The following is a 12,695-nucleotide window of genomic DNA, read 5'->3' on the forward strand; positions in this document are numbered from 1 at the left end:
TGTGGCTAAAATTAAGTAACGCAACTGGTGATCGAGGTGGATTTTACATGAAAATCATGGTGGTCATATCCAACAATATTTTTTAGCCTAGATTGATTCATGTCACTGTCGTAGTTGGCTTCAAGAATTGGTCCCCCGCCTTAATATTTACATAAAATCCACCTTGATCACTAGGTATGCCACTCTATTTCAGCCGTGGGGCCAAAAAATTGGACCGATTCATGATTTGGGTGAGCCATATGAAGGGAAACAGTTGGGAAATGTGTGCATGTTGTTTTAAATCATACGGTTTGTTCGAATTAGGACCGAGCTGACTTTCGGCCCTACAATTAAAATGAAGTGACACAACTGATAATGGAAGTAGATTTCATATAAACCCTATAGCGAGCCACTATTTAAATTTTAGTAAAATGCATGTCCATACATGGAATAAAGTGTCAAACAAAAATTTTAGATTTCATATGGAATACATATGCATATTGCCAAATGCCACTAAGAATTCCTATTCACATGAATTCCACGGTCATTTATGATTTAAATTTCAATACATATATCATCCATGCAGCCATTTTTGGAAAAAATTATTGGAGATTGCTGTAATGAGTTAATGGGCAGATCCGAATAGATTATCTAAAAATATTCTAGTTGTTGGTAAAGGAAGAATTTATGTGACCTATATTCACGCAATTGCATGTGCTAGCATGGCACATAGGTGCGAGATCCCATCCATCCACATGAGGACCCACTATGTTGATGCCCTAGCTGAAGAATGAGGTTGGACCACTGGCAAGGTGGGCCGTTGTTTACACCAAGAAGACTAGGCTGAAGTTGTCCAAGTCACCCACCTTTCTCTAATATAGTGACCGCCTGATGACTATACCGACCTGAATTATGTGTTAGAAACATCTATGATTGTAGTTCCACCTGATGGATGGCTTGGATTATGCACCTAGCTGCCAAGCTAGCCCTTCAATTAATTAAAAAATTGTGGCCAGTGTAGGTCCACATTCAACTGAAAAATAGTTGAATCTGATCGGGAAGTTTTCAGTACAGGGGCCATCCACACAGATGGGCCCATCATAACAGTGTTGTCGATTGGGGACCCGTTGGGTCCACTTGTTCAAACTCAAAACCCGAGTACGGGTCATGCCGAGTATTGTATGATATCTTTTCCTACAGGCTACGCCAAAGCTCCTCAGCACATGTACTAGCGTGGTACCAAATTATCCCTTATTACCATGGGGACACCGTGGGACAAACATAACTCTTCTATATCACGGTGGCATCCAATCTCTCGTTTGATGCCCATTGAATAAATATATCAATTGTCATTTGAAACCATTAAGAATAACATGTATGTGTTATACATGCACCATCCATCCATTTTGCAACATCATTTTATAGTATGGGCTAAAATATAAAGTAGAACCAAAGCTTATGTAGACTACGGCATAGAAAGCAACCAAGACAATGACACCCATCATTGAAATCTTCCTAGGGTCCACTGTGATGTTTATTTGCCATCCAACCTCTTCATAGGGTAAAATATGCATGTTTGAAAGGGAAAAAGCACAGATCAGCTTGACCCAAAACTTCCATGTCCATAAGAAGTTTTCAACGGTAGGCATTCACTCTCCATTGCTTTTCATGGTGGGGTCTACTTGAGCTTTGGACCTGCCTGATTTTTGGGCCCATGCCTTGAAATGATCTCGAAAAATGAATGAACGGTGTGGATATAGTCTACACATTATGGTAGGACTCACAAAACTTGTTAATATGAATACAAAGCTACATCACCCGGAATTCAAAATGGACCAAATGCAATTCCATCTCATCTAATCCCAACCCATCCTATCCTCCTAAAATGGGAGATGCAATTTGCACATAACCAAATGCAATTCCCTCACACCTAATCCCATCTAATATCATGCAACAAACGCCCCACTAAATTCTAGTCTAGAACCATGGATGCCTAATATGACACTCAGGCAACCTAAAACCTAAAACCTTAGAAAACTTGGAACCGGAGACAATAGTGGAAACTGAACTCGAAAACGTAAAACTTATGCATTCTCTGTAGAGACGATATGATCATAGTAAAATGGTTATGGATCAATTTCAAATCTTACTTGTGATTAAATTGAGTATCGAGAATATATAAATAGACAAAGTAGAGATTGCATGTTAGTATGAACAGGGAAGGGTACCACAGTCTGTCATCATTGAGTCTTTTACTTGAAAATCTCCTAGAGTAGAGCAGTCACAGGAATCATTGTTGGTATTTTGACCGAAACACCCCTGTCAGTTAGAGTAAGCACCTAAAAAAGTAGGGGTATTTTGGTCTTTTTGGATTCATCAATACAACCTGAGGTCTATTTCCACAATTAGGGCCCGTTTGGCCGGGAGGATTGGAAGGGATTGGATGGTAGTGGAAGGGATTGGAATTTAAATCCCAAGATGCCCCGTTGTGCCAAACAAGTTGGGTGATCTGATCCCGAGATACAGCAATCCCATGGATCTTTAGACAATCCACTAACAACACCATCATTACCTTTAAATCCCGTCCAATCCACCCTAATCCGTTCAAATTCGCTTGAGACATGTTTGGTTCGAGGGATTAGAAGGGATGCGAAGGTTTAATCGCGGGATTGACCTGACGTGCCAAACAGGCCCAATATAGCAATCCCATGGATCTTAAGACAATCCACTGACAACACCATCATTACCTTGAAATCCATGCCATCCACCCTAATACCATTCAATCCCTTCCAATCCACCCGGCCAACGGGCCCTTAGGGCCTGTTTGGCCAAGCAAATCCCACGGTATTAGGAGGGATGGGATCGGCAATATCCTAGGATAGGCATGACGAGCCAAACGGATTCGGTGAACTTGTCCCGGGATATGAGCAATCCCATGGATCTTAAGACAATCCACTGACATCACCATCATTACCTTAAAATAGATCCTATCCCTTGGTTGGATGGATCAGAAGGTAAAATCCCGGGATATGCACGGCGTGCCAAATAGACCCAATGAACTTGTCCCGGGATATAAGCAATCTCATGGATCTTAAGACAATCCACTGACACCACCATCATTACCTTAAAATTGATCCCATCCCTCCTAATACGAAGAGATCTGCCCGGCCAAACAGGCCCTCAAGGTATTAAGGTTTCTTTTGGGCAAATAAAAATGGTGGGTGATACCCGAGGCCTATATGCCTCAAGATCCCATTCATTAGCCCCTGAGAAACGCTTGATGAAGGCGTCCCACCTATGCACGTGCATTCAAAAATCCATGTTTGACGGGCCAACATGGCTCACCTAATAAGTGGATTGGCCCAAAAATGTTTAGATGTCCCACCCTGAAAAATGGCCCCTATCCATAAGTGTGCCACGTTTGCACTTGCACAAAAGTAGAAAGGCACATAATTGTGAAATCGGATTGCATATGAGAAACTAAGCATGCTTTTCTCGTAGTGAGTAAACTCTATTGGGCCCATTATAAATATATGTGGTTTATCCCGATCGTTCATATGTTTTTCCTCCTCAATTCAGGGGTAGTCAAAAAATTGAAGCATATCCAAAGCTGGAGTGGACCTACCACAGGAAACATTGAGAAGAATGAATTTCACCGTTGAAATCTTCTTGGGGCGACAGTGATGTTTAATTGTCATCCAACCTATTCATGGGATCACATAGACACGAGTGAAGGAAAAGCATAAATATCAGCAAGATTCAAAACTTCTGTGGCCTAATAAATTTTCAACAACAGACATTCAATTCACACTGTTTCATTTGGTGTGGTACACTTTAGATTTAGGTATGCTTCATTACGGCCTCGAGCCGTACAATTATTCAGTAAAAATGGATAGACGGAGTGTATAAGATACATAAATCATGGTGGCCCCACGGTGTTTACTCGGTACGCAATCCGCTTCCCATATCTGCGTTCTGCTCATTTACTGGATCGATGCCGCTTTTTATGCATTCGCGTCTGTTCAGATCCTAGCCATTCATGGGTGTGGGTTTGAATGTAAAAATAAAAATAAAAATTCCTAGCCACTCATCCTCGGATCCCAAGCAGACAGATACCTTGCGCGAGAAAGCAGTCTGATCTGTGGATTAGATTTCTCACATGCGCACCCTTTAGTCACTTAATCATACTCGTCCATTTATTTCGTGTACGTGTCTGATCCGCAAAAGAGCATCTAAAAACGCGGGGCCAACCCAATAAACATTTCTGATCTCACACGTGGTCCATTTCTCCACTGCTGCTTGCTGAAGTCCACGTGCAAGTTAGCATCTGGTCCCCATGTTTTCGCCACTTCCGTACCCCTCTTCCAAGCTTTCCTCCTAAAACCCTACCTTAAAACATCAATCTCGTTTCCGCTCTCTCGTCTCCAAAGCCAAGGTTCCATTATCACCACCATCACCACCGTTCATTCCTTTTCCGTGCGAACGGCGCCAATAGCTTGGAAAGGTTGAAATTGAAACTGAAACCTGAAGAAGGAAGAGCGAAAGAAGAGGAGAAATGAAGGAAGAGAGGGCAGAGAGAGAGCTCTACGCTCTTCTCCACATCTCTCCAGAAGCTTCCGACGAGGAGATCAGGAAAGCCTACCGTCAGTGGGCCCAGATCTATCACCCTGATAAATACCAATCTCCGCAGGTATTTTTATATTTCTACCCCTTCGTTTTCCCGAATTCCCATTTCAATCACCTTCCCTCACCTGATATTTCGGGCCGATAGAGGTGGAAAATCTAATCATGGAAGATGCTGTTTCTGTCAGCCGCTGGTAAAACCAAACTGATTGGGATTTGCCGGGTGCATATAAACGACCCTCTAACGTTCGATTTCAGTAGCTCATGCGCATGCAGACAATCTTGTGCGCCCCGGGCTTCTTGGCATATCGAAGATCAACTCATTGATCCGGTCCGTCCATTAGGATCGCCTGTTTTTCACAGGCTGCCATGGAAAATTTCACTACAGTTAGAGGGGCTTTTCCATCTAATCAGTGACAGAAGAAAGTGGATGGCTTGGATTCTGGGTCCAGTAGTTAATATGAATAGTCCATTCAATAAAATCCACTTTGGATAACATTTGTTTTCTCAAGAACCATTTTGATTGGATAATCATAACCACCCAGTTGGGTTGGCAAATTGAAGGTTTTAAGGAAATAGGACAATGTTAGGAAGGTTTGGATCCACTGATCAACACGAGTCTTTTATGGTGGCACATGCAAAGTGGGATGAACCTAATGGACGGTCCTGATCAAGGATTTAACTGTTCGGGTTTCTGAAAGCACAGGGGCATACCACGAGTTCTGGTACCTTAGGCACAGACGAGCTTTTCTGGCAACAAGTTAATTAGCACAAACATGTGTCTTGCGATCATATAAATATGGATGATTTTAATACGCACAGTGCAAACTGAGAGTTGGTGCACACCATGCTCGTCTCCCAAGTCCCACTATTTAAAGACTTGGTGGGAACCTAGAAAGCATTTCAAAATGTTAATTTTCTAAAGCTCATGTTGAAATGCGTATTAAGATTCTTGCCCACCTTTATTGGATGTTGGAGGATTCATGCTCACACAAACTTTGTCCCAATAAATGCTGCTTCACACTTATTATCTATGTTTCCTTCATCTGGAGGATGATGTTTTTCGTGAACTGATAATATTTATTCCAAATATACCTGAGTTAGGCCAGTTTAATCTTTAAGATTTGGGCATACATTGTTCATGAAAAACAGACCCTGTGCTTGTCCTGTCTGATAATTCATATAGATGGACATTAATAATGTATGGGCGATAAAGATTGTTGATCTATTGGGCCCCATAGTGGATGGACATGCCCTCAAAAGCTCCTTCATAAATGATCTATGCCTTTTTTTGAAAGGTTAGGAGCAATGCTCTTGTCGAGGATCATATAACTCAGGAGATTCTCAACCAAATAGAGTCAAATATTATATGGTCAGTATCTTTCCAATACAGGAGATTCTTGGAGTACAGTCCATCCAACTTGAGGCCCATACAATCAACAACCTGGATCAATAATGACTGAACCATGGGCCCCACTTGTAGTCAACACTATTATGCCTATGCTCTTGTCGAGGATCATATAACTCATTCATTATACAACAAATTACCATAGAGCAGGCCTCACTTGGAAGGTTTTGCAAGTTTTGTTTTAAATCAAAAATTGAAATTGTTAAAAGGGGAAATTTGAGTTTGGAAGTGGGAGGACAATATGGATCTCCAAAAAGAACTTACGTTTGAGTATGCTAGCCACTTGAAGGAGGAAGAGATTTAGTGGAAGCAACATTCATGAGCCACATGGCTTAAGGAGGGGGGCAAGAATCCCGGATTTTTTCACAACATGGATGGTGCGCGCGCACGTTGTCATAAAATCAGTAGCATAGTGGTGGACGGAACTCGGATGGATGAGAAAGACCAGGTGTGTGACAAGGTTGTAGAGTTCTACAAGGATTTGTTGTCAGATGAGGGGTGGATTAGACCAAAGTTAGAAAACTGACCATCCCTTGCATCTCCAATGAAGGTTTGGTGGCTCTTGAGAAGCCATTTGTTGAGTTGGAAATCAAGGCGATAGTTGATTTGTTGTACAAGGATAAAGCCCTAGGGCCGGATGGCTTCCCCTTGGCATTCCTTCAAGTTTTTTGGGAAATGGTTAAAATAATGTTTTGTTGTTCTTTAACAAATCTCATGAAAGCGGGTGGATCTCAATGGAAATGGGGGCATCGTTTATCACCACAATTCCAAAGGTGTCAGGGCTTAACAAATTTCCGTCCAATTAATTTGATAGGTAGTCCTTTTAAGATCCTTACTAAGGTTCTGGCTTTCTAGATTTCGAGCGGTTCTCGATGGGATTATTTTAAAGACCTAGGGAGCCTTTGCTGAAGGGCAGCTAATAATGGATAGTGCATTGTTAGTGCCTAATGTTTATACTCAAGACAACGAGGGGAATAAACGAATTGTGTGTAAGCTAGATATTGAGAAGGCTTATGTTCATGTTGAGTGGAAATTTTTGGAGTACATGCTAATACGTATTGGGTGTGGTAGTGAATGGAGGGGTGGATTATGGAATGTATCATCTCAACTAGATTCTCGATGTTGATAAATGGGTCTCCTAAGGGTTTTCTTTAAAAGTTCTAGGGGATTGAGGCAAAGGGATCTGCTTAACCGCGCTTTTGTTTGTGGTAGTAGTGGATGCTTTGGGAGAATGTTGGGAGATGTTGGGTTATATCTTGGTTTTAGGGTTAGTAGGACGAGTCGGCCGATTTCCCACCTCCGATATGCGGATGATTCGATCTTATTTTGTGATGCTAATGCGGACATGGTGGAGAGATTGCGTTTGGTGATTTGTTGTTTTGAAGTTGTTTCGGGTCTAAAAGTTAATCCTAAGAATATCATGTTGGGAATTTAAATGTTGACCGAGGAGGTTAGTTTGCTGGCCGGGATATTTGGATGTGGGGTGGGTTCCTTACCATTCACACATCTTGGAAGAGCCGGTATCTCTCTTTTGGTGGCCGAATCACTCTCATAAAAGCTGCCCTCTCTAATCTTCCGTTATATTTTGTCTTTGTTCAAATGCCCAAAGGCGGTGAGGTTAGAGAGATTGAGGCATGATTTTCTTTGTCAAGGAGGGGGAGAGAAGAAGTTTCATTTCATCTCTTATCGTGGTGGAGGTATGCAAGCCTTTTAATAGGGGAGGTGCGGGTATGAAGGATTTGAGGCTTATGAACTTGGCTCTTTTAATGGTTGTGGAGGTTCAAAGTGAAGGAATGTGCTATTCGGAGAAGGTCTATTGCAAGCAAGTATAGGTGTAATGAAGGCGAGTGGTGCATGTTAGAATTATCTTTATATGGAGCTTTGGCTGTTTGGAAAGGGGTGGTCAGAGCTGTACATGAGTCGAGCTTGGCACAGCTCGACTCAGCTCGACCAATAGTTGACCCCAGCTCGAACTAAGGTCGGCTCGATTCTCAAGCCTGATTGGCCAGCTCGGCTCGGTTCGGTCAGCAACTTGGGCCAGTTCGAGCCTTTGCGACATTTTCTCAAACACATGTGTACCTTCAATTTCTCATAATATGCAAAACAGCAACATCAATTTTATGGGTATTTCATCAAACACTCGGTAGGCAACATCAAAATCAAGGTACAAAGGTAGTTTTATCATGTAAAGTTTTTTTTTTTTTTTTGTAGTGATTTGTTTCGTATCCATACCTTCCTCGCCACCAGCCGATCCCGCGGATAATGTATGCACCCGAAACAACATTTCGTTGAGTCATTTCATCAAACACTTGGTGAGGAACATCAAAATCAAAATAACTCAGTCACCAAACTGATTTGATCCGAGTTCGATTCGAGTTGAGGTTCGATCCGAGTTGATTCGAGCTCGGACAAGCTCGAACTCAGCTCAAAATTTTTTTGAGCTCCAAAAATCAGCTCGAACTTAGTTTCGAACCGAGTCGAGTCAAGCGAGTTATCCGAGCTAACTCGGTTCGTGTACAACTCTAGGGGTGGTGACTGTGAAAGGTAAGTTCTTCGAGGGGGTTGGTTTCTCTCTAGGAAACGGTGAAAGGATTTGTTTTTGGGAAGATGTGTAGATTGGCGACCTCCCATTGAAAAATCTGTTTCCAAGGATAGTCCGGTTGTCTTCTACCATTAATTCATTTGTCTCTAGTTGCTTCTCTTTAGGTGGCGATTTAGTTGTTGGTCACCTCCTTGTCATAGACCCTTATCTGATTAAGAGATAGAAGAGTTTGTGAGGTTATTAATTCACCTTCAGCTATGCATTCCGGTAGTTGAGGACCAGGATAAGCTGATGTGGAGGGGGAACAAGTCTGGAGGCTTCTCAGTTTGGTCTTTTAAAATATGATTGGCCATAGTGGGGAAAGTGGTTAAGTGAAAACTCGACATGTGTGGAAATATGGAGCTCCCTCCAAGTTTGTGGCGCTTGGCTGGCTAGTTGGAAAGGAGAACGTGCTGACATTGGATAATCTCCAGAAGCATTCTATGATCATCCCGAACATCTGTCTTATGTGTACTGAAGATGCAGATTCGGTGAATAATATCTTTAGACATTCTAAGTTTGCAAATCAGATTTGGTCGGGCTTCCTTACTGGTTTCAATGTTGCATGGACAATGCCAAAATCTGTCGGAGATCTTCTGGTTTGGAATATGGTAGGTCTTCAGAAGCAGGTCGGCAATTTGTGAAGGCTTAGCTTGCTAGCTGTCTTTTGGGCTGTCTGGGCTGAAGGAATGGGAGATGCTTCCCCAATGTCAGTTATAATGTGGATGTGGCGAGTGGTTTTGAGTAGGGCGAGGCGTTTTGTATAGAGTGGGGCTTCTTGTATATATGGGTTGAGGGATTGTATTTTTCCTTTTTAGTTTACTTTTTCGTTTCAATTTGTTTGTTCTTTGGTGTTTTGCGTGCTTCTTTTTAATATAATTGTTGTCACCTTTCAAAAAAAAAAAAACTCCTTAACAGGACAAGCTTTACCCTTTGATTCGTGTCCTGTAAATAGATGATTGAGAAAATAAATACAGGAACAGTATATGTTAACTGAAAAGGGCAAAAATATTGGATGGCTAATATCCTGTCCTTCTGGGAGAATTTTGCTTGTCCGAGATGCCCCCATCAGATCAAAGGCCTGGCTGATTGCTGACGATTGGACCATGGGCCCTAATGGTTAAAAAACTCAACAATACTTGCATATGCGCTCGTCAATGGTCATGATCCTCTTCAGCATGTTAGAATACCCACGCAGAAAAGCTTGGACATGCATTTCATGTATCCGTGTACGTTTACGAGTTTATCCTTGTTTCTGCATGTTGCATTTCTTTGTGCAATCTTGTTGGCATTTTCTTTTGCCAGAATCTTGGCATGCTTTCTTCATAATTATTTGTTTAAATATCATTTTCTTGTTGAATATTGTATAGCTGTCTTCTTTTTCCATGAGTGTATTAGATTCATTTTGACCTGCTTATTTAATTTCAGATGAAAGATATTGCTACTGAAAACTTCCAAAGGATCCGTGATGCCTATGAAATCTTAACCGATGAGCACAAAAGGCAAATATATGATATATATGGTATGGAAGGACTAACTTCAGGTTTGGAGCTTGGTCCAAAACTGAATAAACTAGAAGAAATCAAGGAAGAATTTGAGAGGCTGCGGCGTCGAAAGGAGGAAGAAAAGATCTCCGCCCATGTCCGACCTTCTGGTTCACTTCTTGCCAATTTATCTTTGCCGCAATTTTTAAGTGGTGGTGGCATATTGAGAGGGTACAACCTGCCTATCTTTCTTTCTTTTCTTCTTCTTCTTTTTAATTATTTAATCTTTGTGCTTCTAAGCACTTATTTTCAATTTAAAACCATTTCTAACAATTCTATTTAGGCTGTAAGCACTCTATTACATACATTTTCTTTATGCTAAAACTCTTAGGCCTAATTTGTCACCATGGATTTGAAATCCCTTGGATTTGGATTCCTCTTGTTGTGTTTGGCACACTGGATTTAGAATCCCCTGTAATCCAAAAGTAGCTATGCATAGTAAATTTACAAGGGTTTGAATTTAATTACTAAATCAACTTTAATATCCCTAATTAGTGTACGTATGTAATGTTTGATACAATGGTTGTAATAAGCCCGTTGAAATATGTACTTTGGCCGAAAATGATGAAATTCCAAGTCTTGGATGTGCCACTAGCACGGGATCACATTCAAGCGACTAACCAACAAATTTTAACCATTGATTTACATGGACAATGTTTGGACGGTGCAGATAATCCCATTAAAGTAATTTTAGTGATGCAGTTGATAATCTGATTGTTTTGGGATATCATCAGTGCGCCATGTCCCATTTGCCCAATAGATTACTAGCCTAGTGACACACGTGTTACGCATGTGACTCTTGGAAGGATTTTAGATGTAATCCTAGCTTCCATCTTGGATTTCAAACCCCTTCTTTGAGGGGATTTGAAATTCCCTGGATTTGAAACACCCGGTTACTTTATGGTGCCAAACATATCAGGAGATTTGAAATCCCCTCAAATCCCCCCAAATCCATGGTGCCAAATGACCCCTTATTTGTGAAAATCCATTTTATGTGCATTTCGATGGACGAATACTTGAAAGTTCTCATGCTCATTAGTTCATGATTCAGGAATAGAATGCCTGAAACATGCATTAACATAAATTGGGGTATTCTTTTTTAATACCATGGAAATATATGTGCTTGAGATTAGTGCTTAAGTGTTGGACAAGCCACTTCCGATTGTGATATTGTTTAGGTCCTTTAAGATTGATAAAGCAAAATAATCATAGATGGTTAAGAACATTGCCGGATCTGTGTAGAAAATGTTATACAAGTGTTGATACAAAAATGGTTATTGTGTTGTCATATATGAGAGTTTCTTCCCTTGGGGTAGAGGAAACTGTAGACCATCTCTTTATTCATTGCCCCTTCTCTTTGGACATTTGGTGGAGTGTCCTCCGTTTTGATGGAGTTTCGTGGGTAATGCTTAAGTTGGTAGATGATCTCTTTTGTGGGTGACATGTGGACTCAGGAGGAACAATTGGAAAAAGGAAATAGAGAATTCTTCTCTTGGCAGTTTTGTGGGCTGTGTTGGCTGAAAGGGACAATTGTTGATTTAGGAATATTAATGTCTCTTCGGCGGGGTGTTCTCTAGAGTTTTAGTTCTTTCAAGGGATTGGGCTTCATAGGCTTTTGTTTCCTTGGTTTTGTGCTGCTGTGGGCCAGCCTATTGTATTTTTCCTTTTCTTTGTCTTTTTTGTTTGCCTTTATTTTTTCTTCCCCTTGTAGTGTTTGTGCAGATCAATAAAATCCTCATCTTTCATACATATATATATATATATATATATTAATTAATTAATTAATTAGAGTTTCTTCCCAATATAGTGGTGAGCATTAGCTCAAGTGTCGACATTGGGAGTTAACATTCGTGATGATTATTTGGTTGCACCTAGTTGGAGTGGTTATGTTTATGGGCTGCAAAATTCCCAAATGAGTACCAATTGCTAACAAAGTGGTTCCACATCTCAAAGAGTAGGTATTGAGAGAATTGGCCATCTTCATTGATTTGAAAAAAGCCTAAGCATGCTGAATAATTGCTGCTTATGTGGTATTAGAATCAAAGGATTTAAGACTTGGAAACTAGGGCTGACTTGTTTGTCTCGAGTTGAGTTGCGACTCACCCAAGTCGGGGGTGAATCGGCTTGACTTAGCCTAGTCGAGGGTGACTCTTGCAGTTTGAACTGGATCAGGTCCGACTGAGTCTCAGTCGAATCAAACGAGAAGCATTGACTTGTCTAAGTCATCAATCAATTATTGGAATGGATGGGTTATGGTCGAAAATGGACGATTTAGGTCTGATGAAGTGTTTCTGTACTTCCTTTCTTTGTTTGGTTGTGTTTGGGAATGTTGAAACTTGAATACCTTGGAGATGAAAATGATTTTTGTGGAATCCTACTTTTTTTCTATTTGTGGAAAGAATGGTGTGGAATACGTTTTCCTTTACCAATATATACATGTATGTATGTATGTATGTATGTGTGTATATAACCGAACTGTAAATAAGCATTTCAGGGTCGGTTGCATTGATTGGCACAAGTGGGCCCCACTGATGAGTATGTGAACTCCACTCTGTATATT

The 12,695-nt window shown here is 41.0% G+C and overlaps 1 protein-coding gene across 2 annotated transcripts in view; it reads left to right on the forward strand.

Annotated features, from left to right (window-relative positions):
* Positions 1 to 4,326: 4,326 nt before the first annotated feature.
* LOC131233949 (chaperone protein dnaJ 13) overlaps positions 4,327 to 12,695 on the forward strand; it is a 29,038-nt gene continuing 20,669 nt past the window's right edge. For both annotated transcript variants that reach the window (XR_009165427.1, XM_058230842.1), the window contains exons 1-2: positions 4,327 to 4,669; positions 10,020 to 10,306. Coding sequence is in view for 1 of the 2 variants with exons in the window: in XM_058230842.1 (XP_058086825.1) it covers positions 4,535 to 4,669; positions 10,020 to 10,306 (422 nt within the window). In the remaining variant the exon portion in view is untranslated. The remainder of the gene's footprint in view (positions 4,670 to 10,019; positions 10,307 to 12,695) is intronic.

This window comes from Magnolia sinica, chromosome 18 (assembly GCF_029962835.1).
Source record: "Magnolia sinica isolate HGM2019 chromosome 18, MsV1, whole genome shotgun sequence".
Classification (NCBI taxonomy): domain Eukaryota; kingdom Viridiplantae; phylum Streptophyta; class Magnoliopsida; order Magnoliales; family Magnoliaceae; genus Magnolia; species Magnolia sinica.